The sequence below is a fragment of the Parus major genome, chromosome 26 (assembly GCF_001522545.3).
Source record: "Parus major isolate Abel chromosome 26, Parus_major1.1, whole genome shotgun sequence".
Lineage (NCBI taxonomy): Eukaryota > Metazoa > Chordata > Aves > Passeriformes > Paridae > Parus > Parus major.
This window is the reverse complement of record NC_031795.1, coordinates 2,579,075-2,602,157: the sequence shown is the minus strand read 5'-3', so window position 1 is coordinate 2,602,157 and position 23,083 is coordinate 2,579,075. Positions and strand designations below refer to the sequence as shown.

General features: G+C 41.5%; 1 protein-coding gene across 1 annotated transcript in view; it reads right to left on the bottom strand.

The window, feature by feature from the left end:
* Positions 1-269: 269 nt before the first annotated feature.
* Positions 270-23,083, bottom strand: part of TRIM33 (tripartite motif containing 33) — a 39,143-nt gene continuing 16,329 nt past the window's right edge. The window contains exons 5-20 of the mRNA XM_015650734.2: positions 22,508-22,624; positions 19,527-19,641; positions 18,528-18,674; positions 17,274-17,391; positions 15,762-16,006; positions 15,374-15,538; positions 14,393-14,593; positions 12,068-12,200; positions 11,029-11,092; positions 10,567-10,726; positions 9,494-9,840; positions 8,898-9,021; positions 7,844-7,918; positions 6,817-6,969; positions 5,124-5,174; positions 270-5,041 (exon numbers count right to left, since the gene is read on the bottom strand). Of these exons, the coding sequence (XP_015506220.1) occupies positions 4,829-5,041; positions 5,124-5,174; positions 6,817-6,969; positions 7,844-7,918; positions 8,898-9,021; positions 9,494-9,840; positions 10,567-10,726; positions 11,029-11,092; positions 12,068-12,200; positions 14,393-14,593; positions 15,374-15,538; positions 15,762-16,006; positions 17,274-17,391; positions 18,528-18,674; positions 19,527-19,641; positions 22,508-22,624 (2,428 nt within the window). The 3' untranslated portion in view covers positions 270-4,828. The remainder of the gene's footprint in view (positions 5,042-5,123; positions 5,175-6,816; positions 6,970-7,843; positions 7,919-8,897; positions 9,022-9,493; positions 9,841-10,566; positions 10,727-11,028; positions 11,093-12,067; positions 12,201-14,392; positions 14,594-15,373; positions 15,539-15,761; positions 16,007-17,273; positions 17,392-18,527; positions 18,675-19,526; positions 19,642-22,507; positions 22,625-23,083) is intronic.

The following is a 23,083-nucleotide window of genomic DNA, read 5'->3' as shown; positions in this document are numbered from 1 at the left end:
CTGGGCTCCTGCACCCTAAATTTCACCCCATTTCCACACTGCAGGTGTTGTCAGGAAAAGTTTTTTGACAGGTGTGACTCCGTATCTGATGATGTGCAAGAAAGAAACTCAAATTGAAAGAATGATTTTTCTAATTTAATAGAAATAACCAACCAAAATGAGTTCCAAACAATGCTTTAAACTGAGCTAATACAACTTCTACAGCACATTCCAGAGCACTTAACAAGAAATATTTACAGGCAGCTAAAGTATTAAATAACCAGGGAAAGAAAATTTCCTGTTTTTTAATTACACACCAGCAAAAGAACACAGGAACAGAACAATTAGAAATGATAACTTTAAAAAAAAAAAAAGTAAAATAGGATGATTCAAATACAATATCACAGAAACAGCACTTGGGTTTTTTTGAAGAATCATATTAAAAGATGAGGCCAGTTTATTATGTGCAAAATGAGCCAGCTCCAATACTGGAAGGAGGAAATAATCAAAGAACCAAAGAATGTCATGATTTAACCCTTCCAGAAGAATGTTTACATGTAAAACAAGCTTAGCACTGCACAAATCTGTATAGGATTATTTACATCTGCCCTGGTGTTCTGAGCCTAAAAATCCCCCACTGCAGGTGGGCACAGACGTGCCAGGGGAGCTTGCTCCAGACTGAATCCTGCCAAAATCCAGCTTGCAAAATATTCCAGTACCTCTCTTTGTAGAAATCCCATAAATTCTAAAGCCAGCAGCCTCGAGCTGTGATTTCACTCAACAGAAAAGGCCCAAACTGTGTTTTGTACATTTTATAGTCCACTTATAATAAAGATTCCCAAATTAACTGCAATTTTGGAAAGCTGATTTGATCCTGACACATTAGAAAGCACAGAAAAAAGGATCCCCATAAGCCAAGTGGACATAGATGGAAGAGTTACTGCGCACATGCTTGGAGAAGACAAAACAAATCACCACACCCAAAGGTACAATCTATATGTGCCATCTGTGTAAACTGTGGCATTCACATTTTTATTTTAAAAAAAGTACCTCCATTATTTGCTCAGCTACTTCTTAAAAAAATATGGAACTTTCCCCAGTTTTTTAAAATAAAATGCCACAATCTATATTGTCAGGAGCTGCTGCACACTTTGTTTTTAGAAGCTAGGCTTGGTGATTTACATACAAACTTCCCTATAAAATCGTTATTCAAAGGAAAGGATTCCTGTCATGCTGATAGGCAGCTGACAAAGCAGTTTTATTGCTTTTTTTCAGAGGAAGTGAGAAAAACAAGGAAAAGCCAACTGGGAAATGCCAATTCCCAGTACACGACACACAGAGCTTCAAAATACTGTTGCAATAACCTAAACTTTTCCTGGTCAGCCAAAACCAGGTGACAAAACCAAAATTTGGGCTCACTTTAAGGACTTTACCAGTAGCTTGAAATGTTTGATGCAGATAAAGAGTGTCACAGTGAAGTGTCAGATCCCACACAGAGGAACAACCTCTCCACACTTAACTGAGCATTTCTGTTTGCAGAAATTGGGAAAAGCCCCTTTGTTAGGACAGTAACTCTGCCTTACTGTGCTCTAGACCATTTCATTCCAGGGCACAGCTAAATAAAAGGCCTGAGCCCATTTAGCTGTTGAATTCCCACTCATCACCAGGAATTCCATGGCAGGACGTGCTGAGGTCATGGAGCAGCTCACACTGGGAATTCTGCACTCTCATTCCAAAAGCAAATTGCCTTTTCCTTCTTTGGATTAACTCATAATTTCAGGGGCAACAAAAAGTTCTCAGCCAAAATTGAGACACAAATTTTTGGGGGTATTTTAAGTGAGAGCAGAGCTGCACCAAGTGCCAGATTGCTCCTTCCAATCCTTGGGATCATTTTTACAGGAATTCCTGATGTCAGCTGTGCCCAGGTAAAATCCTCACACATTGCACATGAGGTGCCCAGAGAATTAGTGGCTCATTAATACAAACCCACTAATTTGCTCCTGAATGAGCTCCAAACAGTGAGGCACCAAAAACTGTTTCCACTGAACAAACTCTTCCCAGTTCTGTGATGAACAACCAGACTACAAGATCAGAGATTAGCAGAGTTTATCTACCCTTTGAAATAATTTCAAATAGAACTTTGCTGCTTTCCAAACAATCACTGGATTGCTGCTTTGGGAATTCAAAAACAAAGGGGAAAATGAAGAAGAGAATGTTTTGTTTTCTAGTATAAAAGAAACACTTGAGATTTCTTGCACACATTCAAAATTCCACATATTCCTACTGAGCACTGGGGAACGGATGGGAGGAGCAGTTCTGGAGGCTCAGTGGGGTCTGTGCAAGGGAAGAACTTGGCCTCAGCAGGGTCCAGCCCAGCTCACTCCTGGAATGCAGAAGATGCTGAGCATGAGCTGGACAAGTTCTGCACCTGGAGTAAAGAGTTGAAGAGGCTACCTCAAAGGAAAGGCTGTCCCAAAACAATGGGAACTGCTCTGGGGTTTGGGTGGGGAGCAGGGGGTCCTGTTCCTGCAGCAGCCGGGGCGCGTGAGCCTCTCTGGAGGGTTTGGGGTGAGTCCTTCCCACTGAGCTGGGATCCCCCCCATGTCCATCCCATGCTCTAGCTCATCCCCAAGGATCTGCAGGATCCAATCCCCACCTGCTGCCCAGGGAATAGCTCAACAGGCGAGGCCTGAAGGTACCAACAGTGCCATAAAAACAGGAGCCCCGAGTGAAGAGAGTTCACAGAATCTTATTTTCATGATAATTTTAATAATATTCCTTTTGCAAAATGAAGATGAGAAACTAGAAATGCATAAATAGGCAATACACAGAGCCATGAAATGATCCCTTGTCACTACCAGTGTCCTATTCACACGTCAGCCTTTCCACAGGCAAAGTTGTTGCTCTTTGTCAATTGAATATGTTGAAGTGGAATTCATTTTCCTTTCACATACAAACTGGCAAAAAATAAACTTAAAACAGCACTGTTAATGTCTGAGAAATTAAAAAAAGAAAAAGCCAACCAGTTTTGAGTTTGAAGTGTAACATTTGAGTAAAGAAATGAGTTGGAAGTTACAAACATCTTCAGTCCCCTCATTTATTGCAAGAGGGAGAATCCCAAGGTACACAGACCTGGTTCTTATAAAAGAAACCAAATCTGCAGTGATTTGCATAAAAACTGCTGAGAGCATTTCTCAATTTGATATTGTGCTAAAACAGTTCTCTTTACCAGGATGGTAAAGCGTGTACAGTGTCACAGGAATTGCTATGCTGAGTACACCAAACCCCCAGGGATCTCTCCAAGAATTGCTGGATCCACACAAATTCTGGCAAATTGAGATTCTGCCATCTCGAGTTCATTGATTACACGAATCCTTCAACTTCCTTTAACAAGATCAATATGAAGGCCAGAAATTGTATTTATTTCTAGTACTGACTTGTGTCAGTAAAGAAAACAACTTCTCGAGCTGTAACTCCTTGTGATTCCATGATTTCTAACCAGGAATGCTGGGATGGAGCAGTGCAAGGGAAGACACTGCAGAGGTGCCTCAGGGGGTAGAGGGAACTGGGAAATTGTTCTGTTCTCACTCTTTGAGCAGAAACCACTCAAGGCCAAACCCTGTGCAAGTGCTTTGTTCAATGGATGGACAGGCAACCCAAACTCAGACTGATTCCAATCTTCCTGCACATTTCCCTCACAAGCTGCTTCTGAAGAAAGTTCTGAGAAGTACTCTAAGAAAAATAAGATAGAACCTCAAAATGAATGCAATGTTAGAAATAGCATATATTACAAATCTTTTCTTGATAGGAACAATCAATAAGAATACATATTAGCTTAAAAACAGTTCAGCAAATGTTGCTGACCTGCAAGAAATCTCAATTCACTATTTACAAATAAGACAAAGTGAATACAGGAAATTTTACACATTTGGTAGTTAATACGTTATTGTTTGCCAAGTGGTCTATTAGAAACTGATATTTAGGAAGACTGGAAAAACACCCCAACCATTTATTACCTCTTCAGTCTATATTTTAAGTACAGAAAACTAGAGAATGAATACTGGAGAGAACATTCTGCCTCGTCAGGGGGTCAGGGACAGATGACAATGGTAAGACTTCTGCCATGGATGCCATTAAAATGTTCTGGGTACAGGACTTTAATGAATACACCTTGTCCTACTGAAAGGGATCGGAGCCACCAGCTTAGCCATTCATCTGCCAAAACCTCACACTCCTGCACTTGCCCATTCAGAACAGTTTAATGATTTTTCTTTCTTTTTCCTTTCGCTCTACATAAAATGGAGTAAAGAAAGCAAAACGACAACAGTTGGATCGACACAGAAGATCAGTTATTCACAATCCTGCTTCAGTGAGATGATCAAAGCAATGACCAACACACACTTGGACAGACACAGAGGGGATTTCAGGAGCTCTGCTCACAGTTTACACTGCAGTGTAATACAAGATACAGTCACTGAGTGGGTCCAGTCCTGCAGGTCGTGTCACTACACAGTCTTATCTGTGCATGGAACATCTCCTACCAAATCTGCTTCTCTTCAACATTCCTCCACCTCTGTCTGTGAGACCAGGATGAGTGTGTCCTCTCCATCAGGAAAAGAAAGAATATAGCAAGAAATCGAGGAAAAAAAAAATACAAACCACCAAAAATTTACAATACAGGTTTTTTTCCCCTTTTGATGCGAATGTTTTTCTGTACAAGTGTTGTTTGTTATCTAATACTGTTTAAAAAGCTACCAGCTTCTTCAATATGGCCACTGTAGGCATGATAATATTCCAGAAACACTTAAATAACAGTTTTTACAATAAATTTTAGGTCCATATCATTAGATTACTTTATATGCACTGGTCTCTCATCTGATTTTAGGCGTTTTCTACGTGGTTGTATAAAATCTTCATCGGAGTCCTCAGTTATTTCACCATCATCCTCTTCCTGCTCAAATTCAGGCAAAGGCTGGAAGGTCCTGTCTGAGTAGATCTCTGTAAGTTTATCTTCAAAGTACAATGCAACTGCCTTCCCTGCCTGTGCTACTTCTGAATCAGCCTGTGGATGAAAGAAGACAGGAATATTCACCTGTTGGAAATGCACATCCCTTCACCAAGTGTGCATGGTCTGAAACGCTTACCTTCAAATTAATCTCTTGTGTTTCTGCATAAACTTGAACAACTTTCATCATCTAAAAAGGATACCAGAGTCAAAAAAAATGAAATTATAATCCTTTCTAAAGTTATGAGATTGCATAGGATTGGATGACTAAAGTCAGCCATAACAACAACACAGTTTGTTATGGTTTGTTAGCTTTAGTTCCCAAACTTAAGCAGCAGGTTTAAAACAGTCTTAGGTGGTAAATAAACCTTCAACAAAACACACAACTTTTGTACAAGTGGCTCCCAGCCGTTTGCTACTCATCACTGCTTTCTTCAGGATTAATTGGAGTTGCCTGGACATGATTGTGGGAAAGTCTCCTTTGGAGGGAAGAGCTCCAGGAGATCACTTTCCTGGGGATTACCCCACTTGGATTTCTGCTTTGGAAAAACATTTGGCTTAGAGGCACTCGACATGATGCTGCTGTGAGAGGTCAGAGTGACTCAACTTTTGCCATGAGCCTGGCAAGCTGAAACACGTTTTATTTCTTTTTTTAAAAAGTAAGAAAAAAATCACCACATCCCTCAGTCCTTCCTCCCTTGTTCTACTCTGGTCTCTAAGAGCTGCAGCATGCTTTCCTCTACAGTGGATGCTTCATTAATTCCCTTGATTGAGAAGTTCACATAATTACCTCATGAACTTCCCTTAATGCAGGGACACAAAGGAGTTGGGGCTGTAAAAGTCCCAAATGCTTCTGAGCAGCTCCAGCACCACATCACTGACCCTGATTTTTCCTAGTTTGGTTTTAATTGTAGTTTTGTGCAGTTCCTTCAGTTCCCTTCTGCACAGGGCCAGAAATGCAGCCCAAACACTACAAGTTCAGGTTACATTTTAAGAAATAAGAAATATTGGCTGCATTTCTAAGGTCAGAAGAAAGCCATTCCCTGTCATCCTTGCTTTAAAGCATTTCAAAGACCAGGAACCCTCTTAGCTCCTCACTCAGTTTCAGCACAGTATCACCTTTTTTTCTGATATTTAGATGATTCTTTCCATTGCTCCACAAACAGTAACATTCAGGTCATTTACCTCCCCAAGTCACATTTCAAGTGTACAGGATATTTCATTATCAGATGGGATCATTGTAAGATTAGTAAAAAATATGACCCCATACCCAAGTTATCCACTGAAAACTGATTTTTGTGAGAGCCCAGCTACCAAGGAGTTCAAGCAGGAAGGTTAAAAGCCCTAATTGCCACAAAGCTTTGTTGGATTCAGCCTGTGTGAGGAACTAAAACCAGAATAACTTCAAAAAGACAGATTTCTCCTCAGTAGAGGAAATTTCTCAACAGATTCCACCACGTTCCACAAGTGTAAAACAATTACCTGGCAGCTTGAGACACTTTTAAGTACTCTTGGTTGTCTTTATGGCACTTCCTGAGAACTTCTGCAATCAATCTGATGCACAGTAACCAGGTCACCCTGCCCTTCACTCACAGACACCACTGAATGCATTTTACAAGTTCCCTCTGCTCTCCCAATTTAGCTAAAAATGAGAAGTAATTCTGCAATTGCCTTGAGTTTTGTTTGGTTTTTAAGTGTCTGATTCAGCATCTGCTCCAAAAGCAGAAGTTACAGCTGAAAGCAGAGCCTTTCCTGGGAGAAGCTGCACAACCAGGTTGAAATAAATCTTCATCTAAAATTACAAATGATGTTTAGATTGGAAGTTAACATACTTCATTAAACCTTTCACAGTTCTTGAAGATCAACCGGACATCAGCCACGAAGTCCTCGGGGGTCTGGTAGTGTTGGGAATGCTTCTTCTGCAGTTTCTTCTTCACCGTGGATAAATCCATTGGTTTCTTTATGATTTTATAGTAGTTTGGTATCTGTAAAAATCCAACAGTGATTTATCACTGAATGGCTACAGACTTCACAGCTGAATTTCTACACTGAAGGTATCAATCCCTTAATCTCATCACATATTTCAGGCATGTTCAGCAAAGCAGAACAATTTCCTTTCCTCAAACTGTTTAAAAAGTTATTTGTAAGAATATGGTGTGACAGGACAAGAAGGATTTGCTTTAAATTGAAGGAGGGTAGATTTAGATTGGATATTGGGGAGAAATTCTTCCCTGTCAGGGTGAGGATGCCCTGGCACAGGTGCCCAGAGCAGCTGTGGTTGCTCCTGGATCCCTGGAAGTGCCCAAGGCCAGGTTGGATGGGGCTTGGAGCACCCTGGGACAGTGGGAGGTGTCCCTGCCCATGGCAGGGGTGGCACTGGATGAGCTTTAAGGTCTTTTCCAACTCAAACCACTCAGGGATTCTTTCTAACCTTCAGTGTCTCTCATGGCACAGCAAAGCTTTGCATTACAGTTACTCCTCTTACAGCTGAAAACACAAGAGGCAAAACAGCTTCTTCCCTCCTCTCATTCAAAAGTTTGTCCGAAAAGAAACAAAAAGCTCTCCTAAAGCATTTTGAGTTTCATGGGTATCCTGAGACATCTTGTTCCAATTCAATAACTGCTAATTGGAATTATTTTTAAATACCTTTTTTTGACACTGGGAGTGAAGCATCTGCCTGAAGCAGCTCCAGAATCAGATGCTCTCCCTCTCAGACCCATGAAATGCTGGATGACTGACTTTTTGACTCATCAAGGGAGACAAGCTCCTGTGAAAGCAGTCAGTTCCTTCCCAAATTCAGCTCCAGACTCTCAGGGTTATACCAAATATAAGCCACAAGCTGTTTTGCAGGAGACTCACCGAGGCTGGGACTGGCTCTTGGAACTCAATGCTCAGCTCGTGGCAGTACAGGTAAAGCAGGAGGCGTTCACATTTCTTATAAAGAAATAAACAGGGTCAGATTAATATTCTTAATTAAACCCTGTCCCAGAAATTCATACCACTCTACTTTAAATAGGTTTGTACTTTAACAGCTTCATACTAGAAAATTATAATGCAACCCCCTCAACTTAATAAAAAAAAGGTAAAGTTCTTGGGAGGGCAGAGTTGAGAGGCAGAACCCCGTTTACTGTTCACAAATTTCCTCTGTTTTATCCCTCCTAACCAAAAGCCTAGGGCTGAAGTCAAGCACAGAGAGACATGCTAATATACTGCAAATTAAAAAATTAAATACCAACTACAACCACTTTTACTGCTTTTGTCCAAAAACAACCACATGTAACAGAAACGGACTGAGCTGCAGACTTCTCTCTTCCCCACAAGACAAAATTGAACAATCTGAAAGCAGAGCCAGAGTGTTTCTATAAATTCCCCTGTTGAAATATTTTTCCTTGCTTTGCTTGTAATTCCTTTGGAGGAATTTGATTTGATAATGCTCTTAACACTACACAGTGTTAAAAATAAAAAAACAGCTAAAACTTAAAACTAATTTTGATTGTCAAGGTCACTGAAATTCCCCAAGAATGCACTTGAATACTGCCTCTCACAGAATGCACATCAACACACCAAGCTCACACAATTATTTTATGGGGGTGACACCAATGCTAGATGCAAAGGACTTTTCATTAAGTGCATGTTAAATGATGCTTTTAAATACAGAATTTGTGTTAATGCTAAATTTTAGCTCCTAAGTGATTACAGTCCCAATGAACCAGGGCACTCCCACAGTCACAAACACCTGGAGATGTGGCCACACCAGGAAAAATCTCATTAATCATCTCGAGTTGTTTTGCAAAGCCATAACTACATTTAATTTGCTCCAGCCAAAACAAAACCATCTCCAGTCAGTGGGGGGTAGCTGATGTAAGAAAGCACTTTTTCCTGGGAAGAAAATTCCTGTAGGTTGGAGACTCACCCTTTGGTCCACAGGACTCAGACCTTGTGCTGTCTTCCCCTTCTTGCTGTGCTGGGAATTGTCACAATCATACTCCACTTCAGGTTTGCTCAGGTCTCTGCAGAATGTACATATCCACTCTCCACTAAAGAGAAAAACACAATTATTCCAGACATCCAGGGATAAATTCTCATCAGTGATGACTATAAGTAGTTTTTATTCACTCTTAAAGATTCACATTCTACTGCAGTAAAATGTGGACACCCAAAGCTAAGGAACGACCCTTAATGCTCACAAGAATTCTCTCAGTCAATGCCATTTTTCCTGCCCTCTTGTGATGCCTTAATACCTCATAACACCTTTCTCACCTTGCCTTAAAATTAATTTCATACAAGAGAATCGCATTGGGAGACCTTACACAAACTACAGATGAACACAACAGGATTCTGTTATCAGATAAATACAGATCAGCTACACACAAACAACTTAGACAAGGCTTTGGGAATGTCATATTTCTGTAGTATAAGAAACCACCCAGAACAAGCTGATTTTGGAGGAAACACCAGTTTAGGTTCTGTGCACAATCTCAGCCCACACGGCGACACTGCTGCTGGTACCTGGGGAAGCTGAGAAGTGTGGGGACGTGGCAGGTGAGGTGGAACACCTTGGGGCACTTCTCACAGCACAGCAGGTCCCCCCCGTTCTGGCACACAGCACACCAGTCCTCATTGGGGTCGTCATCTTTGTTATTCCCTTCTCCTGCCACTCGGGCCGAGCGGTGCATGAGGCTCCGCACCGGCGATTTCCCGTTCACCAGACTGTGCCCAGACTGTTTGCAGCTCTCACTCAGATCTGCTGGCTCTGTCTTCACATGGTTATCCAGGCTTCCCAAAGCTTCCAGTTCACTCTCCAGGTGTAAGTTAGTGGACAGTGGTGGTGTCAAGCTGCTCTCAGGGCTGCTGAGCTGGAATGAAAGTAGCACACTGAAAATCAGAGTTGATTTTACGGCAGCATCTTTCTGCCTGTGGTGGAATTCAAAAGCCTCCCACCATTCAAAGGTACCATGCTCATATCCCAAAAAAAACACTGGAAAACATGAGGAAGAGCTGAGTTGCACACATTAAAGAAAACTGCTTTTTCACATGTCCTTTCTTAGAAGAACACACTCATTTCTTCTGATATAGAAGATGAGAAATGCTACAAGCCAAACACACTAAGTCATTAAAAGCTGTTAATGGCAACTTCACTGTCATTAGTAAAAATCCTCAACTCCAGACCCTGCTCCCTGCACACAATCCTGGTCAATCAAGCATCATTGGGAAACACTGAAAAATAGTAATTTGCTAATTATTTAATTTATACATTGGTCTAAGAACTTCTGACTGACTGGAGGTTTTCTGAATGCAATTACCTATGTGGAAATGTCCACTATCAATGGGTGACTCACAGCTTTTATTAATTAGGGACTAAAAGCAGCAAATACACTCTATAACACTTCATTTTAATAGGTAAAGATAAAATTTACATTACAGACCATCCTGTGTGCCTGGCAGAGCATTACCAGGAAGACAATATGTCTTAGAATGAAGCTTTAGAGTAAAAATGCTTTTTTTTTTTTTTCTTTTCTTTTCCAAATTCTTAAACATGCAGCCAGGAAAACCACAACACACTGGGCACAAACTAACTTTACCATGCAAGCACTTCTTCTGCCATCCTCTGTTTTTTCCTGCTTTACTGTTCCTGAGAAACTGCAGATCTCTTCCTCTGTGCCTGGCTCTTGCTTTACTTTCACTTGGTCAGCCTTGAAGCCAATGCCAGTTTTGTCAGCAGTCCTGCCTGAGGAGCCACAGCTGCAAAGACATCAGCATATCATGAGATAAATAAGAAGATAAATCAACAGGGCAAAGAAATTCAGGTAACCTTTCTCAAGAGAAAGGCAAAGGGTGTTAGAACATTTACAACAGCTCCAGTTTACAAGATACAGAAGACTCATAGCACAGGGGAAAAAAATTAAAATTATAAATCTTCACATAAGCATTCTTCCATTCCTCCATCACAGTTATGGCAAAGCACAATTTGCCAACTGCCAATTCCTTTTTGGAATTCTTCATGTCTGACTTTTTTAGCCTGACAGTGTTAATGTGACACTCACCTTCCTCTGCTGCCTGTGCTGGAGGTGCTGGGGGGCCTCACAGGAGTGTGGGAGTTGGATAAACCTGCAAAGAAGCAGCAGAGAAGCTGATTTGGTACAAGTTTACATTCACTGACTAATGCTGAGTAATCCCAGAAGTGTTGCAGGAATATCCTAATTTACTAAGTCACCTAAGGCAGATGTTCTTTCAGTCTTTTGATCACAACAAATCTAGCACATCATACTAAATAAAAAAGTGACAACAGTTCTTAGGGTCCCAATAATTATTTCACCTAATCCAAACAGTGCTAAAGCCTTCAGACCTCAAATTTTATCCACTGAGAGCCACCAATAAAGTCAAAAAGCAGCCTCTGCATGGCTTGCAGGCAGGTTTTGAGAAACACAGGAAGCCCCACTGCTGCACCCATTCCTTTACAGGATCTTACAAATCTTGCAGAGAAAACCAAGAGAAACATCAAGTCCCAGAATGGTTTGGGTTGGAAGGGACCTTAAAAATCACCCAGTGCCAGCATCTGCCATGGCAGGAATACCTCCCATCATCCCAGGCTGCTCCAAGCCCTGTCCAGCCTGGCCTTGGACACTTAAAATGAATCCAGGGGCAGCCCCAGCTCCTCTGGGCACCTGTGCCAGGACATCCCCACCCTCACAGGGAAGGATTTCTTCTTACTAACTGAAATAATCTCTTTACTCATAGAAATAGAGATTTTCAATGTTTAAATAGCTCAGAATTAGGTACTGGTGACTTCATTCACGTGCATAAGAAAAGCTCTACCATTAATTAGTTATACTCAGAATGACCCTGCCAGTGCCTCTATACAGATCTGCAACACTGCATCCATGTGCTGGCAGTTTGTGTCTATAAAGACATTTTTGAAGGACAGTAAAATTTATATTTCCAGAAGAATTTATTTCTGAGCGAAACAAACTTTAAATAAAACATCACTTTCCTTCTGGCAGGAAGAGAAGGCAATTATTTTCAACTTAAATACCAGAAATACCCATCACTTTCTGGATCTCTAGAAGAACCCTTCAGATTTACCTGATGACCCTGGAGACAGAGCTGAAGGTCCTGGGGAGGGATTCATGGTGCTTGTAGGCTGTGGGGGGAGGTGGCTGCCTGTGATGTATCTACTTAGCAGATTATCTAAACTGCTGGAACCAGCATCTTCCAGCTAAAGAGAAAAACAAAAATCTGAATCAGAGAGGTCTAATTCAACTTTCATACCAGTTCCATCCCTTTAAACTGTGATCAGTATCTTTACTAGAATTCCCTCTCCCTTCAAGGGTTCAGGACATCAGCAAATACTTTTATCAGCTTCATGCAGAGATCAGGCTTTCAAATCAGAAGCTTCAAGTAATGTTTTTCAAAAGCTCCTAAATCTGAGTTTTTCCAGTATGATCCTGAGCTGACTCACACAAGGTCACTGCAAACTTTCTGGTTCCCAGCTGCTCAGTGCGCTGGTCACACTGGTGTTGTGTTAGTCATGAACTACCAGATTACTGAGGCTGCAAAGGTTATTCCATAATTATGACATTAAGGGAAGCCATAATCTTGTCTTTCCTTAACGAGATGGGAAATCTCCCACTCTCACTTTTCAAACAGATTTTAGTACCTGTTAAAGCCAAAGAAACAGGGACTCTGTTGCTGTAACTGCTTAAATGTGTTAAATGCAATAATGTGTTTGAAACACTCTGCATTCCAAGTAGGTTTTAATGAGTGAGCCAGCAGCCTGAAGGATTAACACTTCCTATCCACTAAAAATCCAACTAAAATCCACAACAGCTATTACATGAATGGGTATAAAAAGAAAAGTATCTTAGCAGAATTCTGCATTTTCAGTGCACCTGGAAGTTGCATGGTAATGCTTTGGACTATCCCACAATTTCTAATCTGGTATCTGATGAGCTTCACACACTCAGCTGAACCAGCCACAACCACTCACACTGGTGTTTGGTTCTAAAGCCTCAGCACTGCAGATTGCTCACACTGAGATGGGATTCCTCCTTCCCCACCGTTCTCACATTGGTAAATGAGCTGCAGCCTCCTGAGGAGGCTCAACATACCAGCCCTGAACATTTAGGAACTGCAAAGTTTTCTAAGATATTCCAGCAGATCATCTTGGATGAAATTTATTTTTGTTTCCTGTATTGTGACCAAACCTCCTGGGTTTTACACAAGCATTTCAATGGAAAGATGATGTTCTCAGGATGAAGCCATCATCCTCCTCCCCTCCTAAACACTCCTGCAGAAAACACATTACTTTTACTTCCTTTGCCTCCACATGAACATCACATTGTGCTTTTCCCCTCTCCAAATGAGCTCGACTTCTACATCTACCTCAGCCTGTTTCCCCTCTGTGGGACAATGGGACATGTCCCCTCTGTGCTTCCTGTTCCTTCTAGGAATATTGAAGAGAAACTCCAGGCAGCTTTAATCCTGAATAAATCATCCTTCAGGGCACTCAAAATAATACATCACTATTAATTATTCTACTGATATCTTCCCACAAGATGGTGTTGCAGAAGAAAATAAGTAAACACCATTCTTGAGATTAATTAAGGGTTAATTTTAAGGGTTTAATTTTAATTTTTATTTAAGTCTTAATTTTACTAGAGGACACATTAAATATTGATTAATCTAAAGGCTATCAGGGAGAGCAGGTCAGCCCTATATGGATAAACCAGCTACATGCCTATTTTAATTCTATGTTGGAGTCAGAGGCACAGAGAGTGTGCCCTTATCTCTAATACCTGACTCTGACATCCAAGAAAGCACTGAATTTCATATAACATTCTGAAAACAACTGTTAAATAATAAAACTAAGAGTGTGTGTAGATTAGAAAGTTTTCTTAAGTCACTGGGTGAAAAAGTTAGAGTTTAAACCAGTTTAAAAAACCGAAGACAAGATGGAGGATTCAGGGTGTTGTCTCTTGTCCTTTCTTCTTCAAGAGGTTTTTGGGTAGTAGTAGGTGATTGGATAGAAAATGCTGCAGCGCAGCACACAGGTGTTGGATCACTGAGTCACTAAGAAAAATCATTTACTTGGCATTTGTTAATTAGGTAAATAGATGTAAAAAACCTTGAAGAAGTTCCTTGTTAGCCATTTTGCACCTTTCTATCTTAGTGCATATAGCTCCTTATACCTTGTGTATATGTAATATAGATAAAAGAAGAAAAAACAACCAAGTCTGAACAAGAGAAAACTGCCTCTCTCTCTCATCAAACTCAGTCCAAGGGGAAAAAGAACCCAACCACGAATGTCCTATCAAGACAATTCTCCAACTTGGAATGATAACACAATTCCATGGGTGAGTGCTGGTGCAGCTACAAAAGCAGAGAGAGAGAGAGGGGAGCTACACTGACCTGGATGGGAGGGATGTCCGGCAGGGAGGGCAGGTTCTCCGGGTTGGTGACGGACGGGATGAGCTCGATGGCCGACACGGATGGGCTGGCAGGGCCGCGGTTGGCGCTGGCCATGGTGGCTGTGGTGGGGCTGGTGGGGTTGATGGTGGTGTTGTGCACGGAGACCACCGGGAAGGGCCCCGCGTGGCCGGGGTTGGAGTGCTGGGGAGACACAGACACCAGGCTGGGTCATGGGGCCCTGGGGAGAGACCTCAACCCAAGTGGGGCAAAACTCACAGCTAGCATAGCACCTGCCAGCACTGAGGGCAGAGCAACTCCTTCACTTGGAAAGGAAAAAATACTTTATGTGGCTGGATTTTAAACAGACAGCACTTCTTCCACCAAATTATTTCCTAAATAGTTGTGTTTTCTTAAAGCAGTTACTTCCTCCAAAGACAGCTTTAGAGTTTACATGTCTAATTCTTTTTTCTAAGATAAAATTAACTGTTTCAAGTAATATAAAGTCACTTTTGGTATTTCAGTCACATTAACATTCACTGTCAAGGATTTTTATTCTTAATGGCATGCAGAGCTCTGCATCAATGCTTCAGGTGTGAATCTGAAAACACTTCAGCAGCTGATTTAATCAAAACCCCTCAACTACATCACTTTGAACTTCACTACTCCTCACTATTCTCTAATAAACCTCTGAATGTTCTTTTTCAGCCGAATGCCACTGAAAAGTGCAAAAGGAAACATTTTCCTTCCCAGAACTAAACTGCAATACAAACACTGGCTTTCATTTCCACCCCTAAGGTTTGAATTTCCTTACGTTCAGCAAAACTGTCACAGCACAGTAATGCAACATGGAATAGAAGCATATAAATGTGTGTAGCTGTGAGCTACAGAGGGACAGATAAACACATTTACAGCTGGAGGTACCATCTACTGGAATGAAAGTCTGGCACAATGGCACAAATGAAGCGTGTACACAGGATATACTTGTCTTTGAAGGTGAGGTTGCATCATGGAGTATTGAGGTCCATTGTGGCGTGGGATTCCTGGTATACGAGCAGCATTCTGAGCCATTCTCATCTGATGTGCTTGGAAAGCCCCACAGTTCATGTTACCCCTCTGCATGGTCTGCATGCTGATCAACCTGGGAGGCTGCAAGGGTTTGGGTTTTTTAAAATTTGTGCTTTCAACATGGAGAAAAGAAGCCCATCTCTTTCCACAGCAGTAGTAACATAACATCAAGCAATTAAAGTATCTCAAATCTCAAAAAGATTTTAGTTTATAAATTTCTTTGTAAGTTTAGATTTGACAGGGCAACTTTAAATCTCAGCGTTATGGTGAAGGAAGGTGAAATAAGAACACATAAGGGACTCACCTGCTGCTGCAGGACTTGAGGGCTGCTCTGCCTGGGCACGGATGCAGATGGCTGGGCCATTCTCATCTGCTGCAGCTGCTGGTGTTTTTGGGCATACACTTGCTGCTGCATGTGCTGCAGTCGAAGCTGGGCCAGATTGATTTGTCCTGGAGCTTTGTTGACGTGGTTTGTTCCTGGAGGAGTTTGCCCAACCACTACATTGGGAGTGTAACTAGGGGTTGGTTTATTTTCAATGACCAAGTTACCTAAAAAAAACCCAAAGCAGCAATCAACAGTTACGTCTCATCATCCTCCAAAGGTTGGCATATGTGGAATATTCAGATGTTTCTAATGCAGTTTTCTCAGCACAATTTAAGTTTGAAATTACCTCTTTATGTCTTCAGTAACCGTACATGATAAAAGCAAAAAGAGAATTCAGACTACAAGAACTAACTGCAAAATTAAAAACATGATCTGTGAGGGAAGAGTGAAAGAACTGGAAGTGCACAGCCTGAAAGCCACAGCAGACAGAAATGACTTCTCTGTGTTCACAAGAAATGGGAAAGATGAGAAATAAACAGAAAACAAACATGTTGAACATGAAGTTTCTGTGTCTAAAGACACAAAGCCTGGGAAGAGATATTTGAGTGTCCCACCACGGAATGACTTCAGACAGGTTCTACAAACATGAAACAAAACACTGCTACAAGCAAGTCCTGTCTTGCTCCAAAGTCATGGACCATGTTGCCTCTCCCTGTCCCATTTTTGTATGGAAAAGGCAAAATGTTGATTTTTGACTGTGAATGTGTACTCAGTGGAATCTGCAAGTTCCTTTTTATTAAGGTTGACAACTTCCTTTCTGTTTCCCGTCTGCCTCAGAGGATAAATATCCTTGACTGAAGACAGGAATACCCCTATCTGGATGATGGACTCAGAGCAACAAGTGAGTGCACACAAAAGTTGGTATTTTTATCAGATTTTCTTTGAGATTTTTATCCAACAGAGAAGTTTACAAGCAGGTGCAAACAGGTACCCCTGTCTCACTGTATTCTGCCCTCTTCTCTCATTCAAAACCTGTGCTTTGCAAACTCTAAGTGATTATATTTAATATACTAGAAATGACACAGATCTAATGTCCAGTCCAGAGAAGCTGTGGCTGCCCCAGCCCTGGAAGTCCAACCAAGGCCAGGTTGGACAGCGCTTGGAGCAGTCTGGGGTAGTGGAAAGTGTCACTGCCCATGGCAGGGGGTGGAATGAGATGACTTTTAAGGTCCCTTTCAATCCAAACAATTCTGTGATTAGGGCCTTTCCTAGAACCATTCCCACTGGAAAACAATTATCCATTTTGAGAAAGCTTTGCTAACAGAAAGAACAGAGCAGATGAGGAGAATCTGGACTGGATGGGTTACGTCAAGAGAATTTTGTCTCCTACATTAAGAGATGTATTGCACTGCACTCACTCCTGCTGGATGAACACCCCCAATTCAAGAGTTTTCCCAATATCACAGAATAAAAAACCCACAGTTTTCTCACCCAAGTTGACAACATTCTTAGCCCAGAAGGTGGGGTCACAATGGAAGCGGATGGCTCCATTGGCAGCTGGGACGGGATCGCACCGGGCCTTCAGGATGTGCCGCAGCTGGAACGTTATCTGAGAGAAAACAAAGTATTCTGCTGCTGACAAAGAAATCAATAATGAGAAACAACAAGTGTGTGTTTGCCCTGAGAGTTTAGGCCACGGAACACCAGCAAGGACTGGCAGCAGCAAGTTTGGTTCATAGTCTGGAAAATTCTCAGTTCATTGGGAAAACCCCACATTGCACTTCTTTACTTGGAGGATTGCAGAGCAGCACTTCCACCACAACACTACTGCAATGACTCCAGTGAAACACTGAGATGCCTTCACCGAGCTGACCCCATTCCTTCTACACTAACACTCCCTAAACCCTTATGGTAAAGAGTGAATTTGCTTTGCTCTGTTTTAAGATTTGAAGATATGGTACCATGAAGGGCCATGATGGACCCACACGGCAGAACTGGGTGTATCCTTTGGATTACCAACATTTGACCTCATTTGTGTCTTAATCTCACTATGGATACATTTGATTCCCCTGCCCCTCTGCATTTGTGGCTCAGGACATCTTCCCAGACTGTGAAAGTTGGTGTGAGGATGATGGTCTACAGTACCAGTGCTGAGCGCACCTCTGGGTGTACAGGTGAACGCCCCGCCCATGCAGAACTGGGTGTATCCATGGCAGGAAAAGTGAATTACTCTTTTGGTTACCAACACTTGACTTCGTGTCTTATCTTGCTTGAGGGAATTTTTCCCCTCACTGGACACAGGGATTGAGACAGAACTGCACAGCCAGGTATGTGCAGCCACATGAGGAGTGGCTGAGAGCACTTTGTTCTGCTGGAGAAGAGGGGCCTGAGGTCAGACCTCACTGAGGGCTGCAGCTTCTTCCTCAGGAGCAGCAGAGGGACAGCTCTGATCTCTGTGAGCAGGGACAGGAGCCAGGAATGGCTGGAGCAACGTCAGAAGAGGGTTAGGTTGGATCTCAAGGAAGTTTCTTCCCCCAGGAAGAAAAAAAGCACTGCCCAGGCTCCCCAGGGAATGGGCACAGCCTGGAGGCTGCCAGAGCTCCAGGAGCCTTTGGACAGTGCTCCAGGGATGCACAGGGTGGGGTTTGGGGTGTCTGTGCAGGGCCAGGGGTTGGACTGAATGACCCCTGTGAGTCCCTTCCAGCTCAGGGGATTCTCTGGCTCCCAGCCCCAGGGTGCCCTCACCAGTCGCTTGCTGTAGAGCAGGGCAGTGCTGCTGCCGCTCGCAATCGCCCAATTAGTGAAGTTCATCACATGCTTCACTTGTCTTGACAGACCAGTGATGTCATTCTGCTGCTGTATCAACTTCATCTGTCTCTCCTTTGTTACATTCTGCAAAGAAACAAACTTTATTACAACTGGGCTTTCAGATGTAGGAGGAAAATGTAAATTGCTGACAGGTTTTGGATCTCAAGGAAAACAGCCCAAGAAAATTTTAAACAAATGTTTCTTTAAACAAGAAAAGCCAAAATTAATGTAATTTTACATTATTTCTTTTACTAATGATCAAGTTACTCTATTCTTCCAGGAACATTTGATTTCCTTGCCATATAATTGTTCCTTAAGCAGGAAAAATCTATTCTGATTCATCTGATCTTAAATTTTTCATGGCAGCCTGGCCATATGCACTGAACCAACTTCATACAATGGATTTCCTCCTTTCAGATAAAACAAGTAATAAGTTAAATTTTCAAGGATTTTAATAAAAGTCAGAATGCAGCTATTCGTAATGTTCCATCTGGAAAGGATGCTTGAACTCATGGTCTCCTTTATTATGCTCTATTATACGACTTTAAATACCAGCATTACACCTTCATGTACAAATGAAACTGCTCTGTCTGTTCTTACATGAACCTTAAAAAGCTATTTGAGGAAATAATTAAATTATACACACCTTAGAATTATGTTATAATACAGAAATATGGCAAACAGAGCATGAAAAGGAGATTTTCAGACACTTCTTTACAATGAGTGCAATTTTGAATATGAGGCATAGACACCAAACTGAAGGAGCTATGGGCTTTAATGAGAGGAGAAACAAGAGATTTAATTCCATCATGCCACTCAGAGGCAGTTTCAGTACCACAGCACCTGCAGTCACACCAAACAAACCATTTTCAAATGTGAGTCCTCAATAAAGGACTGGAAACTCAACACCACCATTCCTTTTTATTTCAAGTGTACCTCAAGGTGCTGTAGGAGAGATTTTCCCTTTTTATTGATTTCATTGATGAGGGTGAATATAGCCACTTTGATTTCCTGTTCTACTCGTTTGTTGGTTTCATTTACTTCTTTTATCCTAAAAAACAATAACAAAAAAAGCAGTGCATTGTCAGGCATTTTACACTTCACTGCCAAATGCAAATTCACAACTAGTTTTACGTCAAGTATATGAAAGTCCTTGTAGTTTACATACTTTATATAGAGAAATATAGAGAAATAACCAGCCACAACCACATGTGTCTGTATGTACATTTACACATTTATATCCAAATTCTGTCACTCACTATGAAAAATTTATATCTGATGCTTTAAACTTTTAAGATAATTTATATTAACCAGAAAAGAAATCAACCTTGAATTTCAAATTAATTCCTCCCTTGCAACAAAAAAGTTACTACAGACCTGTAATTAATACACAATAAAGACATAAACACTTCACTAATGATGTGCCTGGTATTAGTCTAGATTATTCTCTTGTGCTTTACTACTACTGGCTGTCAGATTTTTGTACCCTCTTCATCACTGCCATTCTTCCTCAGTTTTAGTGCATTTGCAGCTTCTTCAGATTCAAGCAAATCATCTTGAGCTCTGCCCACAGAATTTGAAATAGTGTTTCTTAAACTCAAGGAAATTCTGGATTTATTTGATCCTTAATCTAATGAGATTACATTGCTGCAGAACCTTAGCCGTGAGCCAATGGAAGATGTAAGTTGTCCTTTTTTTAAGAGCTTTTTTGCTGCCAGATGAAGGATCTGATGTCACTCAGCCACAGGACCAACACTCACTGTCTGATGATGAACATGCTGAGGTCAAAGCCCCTTAAAGCACTGTCTTGGGTTGCAATACAGGATGCAACCTAAAGTCTGTATTCTATTACCATTTCAAAACCAGGTGGGACAGAGTTCTTTATCTCTTCCATGACCCATCCTCCCTGCAGGAGGATCTCTTCTGTTAATGGGCCGTTGAGCCTCACTGCATGACTGATACAATTCCATCATCCCATTGTGAGATGCTCCACCCAGTGGGAGGAGCCAAGGATTCCTACCTGGATATAATCTGGGATTTAGAGCACCACAGTCAGCCTTTCTCCACTGGACTCCCAGAGGAGACCGAACCCATTTCACCACCACTGGACCTTCAGAGGAAAACTACACCCATCTACAAGATCACTGCTCCAACAGAACCACATCTGCCATCCCAGGACTGCAGCCACCATTTAATGGGACTGCTTCCAGCACTCTGCCCAACAGAGTGTCAGGCTGTACTCTGTTGTTTTCCTTTTGTTTGTTTTTTTCTTGTACTACTGCATTTTAATTTTAATTTTCCTAGTAAAGCACTGTTATTCCTATTCCCATATCTTTGCCTGACAGACCTTTAATTTCAAGATTATAATAATTCAGAAGGGGGGGTGGGGGTTATATTTTTCCATTTTAAGGGATATCCCTGCCTTCCTTAGCAGTCTTTTCAAACCAAGACAGGCACCTGGGACACATGTGGTTTTTCATGACAACCTGGTCTCCCACTCCAAAAAACACCCCACCAACCCTTCATTAAATCCATGGCATCCACCTTAGCTTTGGTACCCAACAGTTATTCCAGCAGAGCTGTTCCTTCAACACTTCCAAGTTCCACCATCACAGATGATGGTGACTTTGTACCATCTGCCAACACTGGCAACAAGATTGCAATAACTTTCTTTTTCCCATTCCCTGAAGTTTTTACGATGATGGATTTTGTGTCCTACACACCAGCAAAGCAGTGTAATGAATTGCCTCACCTGCACCAGCCATTTGGCTCAGCAGAAAATTGAGATCTTGACACAACTCAATCCCATGCTGCAGAAATTCACTGAAGCCAGAAACTCTTGGGCAAAAAACCTCCCCCCTTACAATTTGTTACTCATATGTGCATCACCCATTCCTGGCCTGGAATTCCCATCAGAGAATGTTTTGTGATATTTCTTGAGCTTTTAATTTAATTACTGCCTATGTGACTGCACTTCTGTCTCTTCAAGTGTGTAAAAATTGTATGCTTCACAATAGTGTTGTATTTTGGGACCTTTCAAAGACTTCCATGGAAAATCAGCACATAAAAATACCAAAAAAAAGTAATTTTTATTACTTCCCTCTTCACACATTTGCCTCTGTCATGCTGTATGTTCTTCCTCCTGTACAGTGCTTTTTTTTTTAAATGTAGATGGCATCACAAGGAGTTAAAAATTTGCAGAACTTCTCTTTCTATCCGCGTTGCACATCCTCCTCCTGCCCTCGTACTTTCCACCCCCAACTGATGTGTCAGTTTGCAAATGACCTAAAAGCTGCAAAGGCTCACAAAACCACTGAGAATCATGGTGGAATTCCCTGAGCTGCAGCACAACCACGTCACCCAAGTGGGTGCAAAGCCACCAGAGATCACGTGCTCCCTCTGCCTCTATATTCAGTATTTAACATGACGCCGAATTTCAGATAACCCTGGAAATCTTAAGTGAAGCTACCTAAAAAAAAAACCCTATCAAAACCCCACAACCAACCACAATTTCCTATTCAAATTCACACCAAGTTTTTGTTACACAGTTGTCAGAGGTGTTCATAAGGAACATAAAAATACTTTAACATTTCAACCTTTCTGTCACCTAGAGCTAACTTAGAAGAAACCATAGGATGGGTTTTCTTGCCTTTTTTACTTCTTTTTCTCCCCCATCCCCAAAATGTAAGAAATATGGCACATCTTTGGTTCTATTCAAAGTTGTCACTAAAGACAACCTTTAACATTTGTTGTAACAACTTCCAAGACATGCAGAGTCTTGTAGGTGGGAAAATAATCATTATGAATAATAATTAAGATATATAATTAACTCAAATGTATTATTCCAGTCCCATCATTCATCTTACTGTGATTCATTAAAAAGCCAGTGAAATAGCTGATCATTTTGGGCAACTCACCTATTTTGAACTTGGGCAGCTGCAAAATTTACATAATTCTTCTTCTCAAGAAGTTTGGCCAACAGGTTCTCAATTGCACCCTTCTGGTTCTGAAAAGCTTCTTCCAGGAACTGGTACCTTTTCAACAGGCAAGAGAAGACACTGATTACCAAGGGGCAGTGGGCTGAAACTCAGGGTTCCCAGTTTAGGTATAAAGCCATGAAATTTTGAAAAAAATACGACAAAACACTGAGAAAAACTAGACTCTGCATAGTCTGACCAGTGTGCAAAATGTTTAAATGCTGATAAAGTCCTTTGCTACTGGCCAGGAGACCAAACCTCTGTGGGAATTACCAATTCCAACCACACAGAGATGCACTGCGTTGTTTCCCAGCATAGCAGGCTATGGAACAGGAACCTCAGAGTTTGATGAGGAAAATGCACCAATAGCTTAAACACACATTAAAGGATTCCCCAAAAAAACCCCAACAACCCTAAACTATCCCAAATTTCCCAGTTTTTCAGCTGAGATGACACTGTTCATATTTGACTGCATTAGTTTAATCTGAAGAAAATTTCTCTATTAAAAAACTTCAA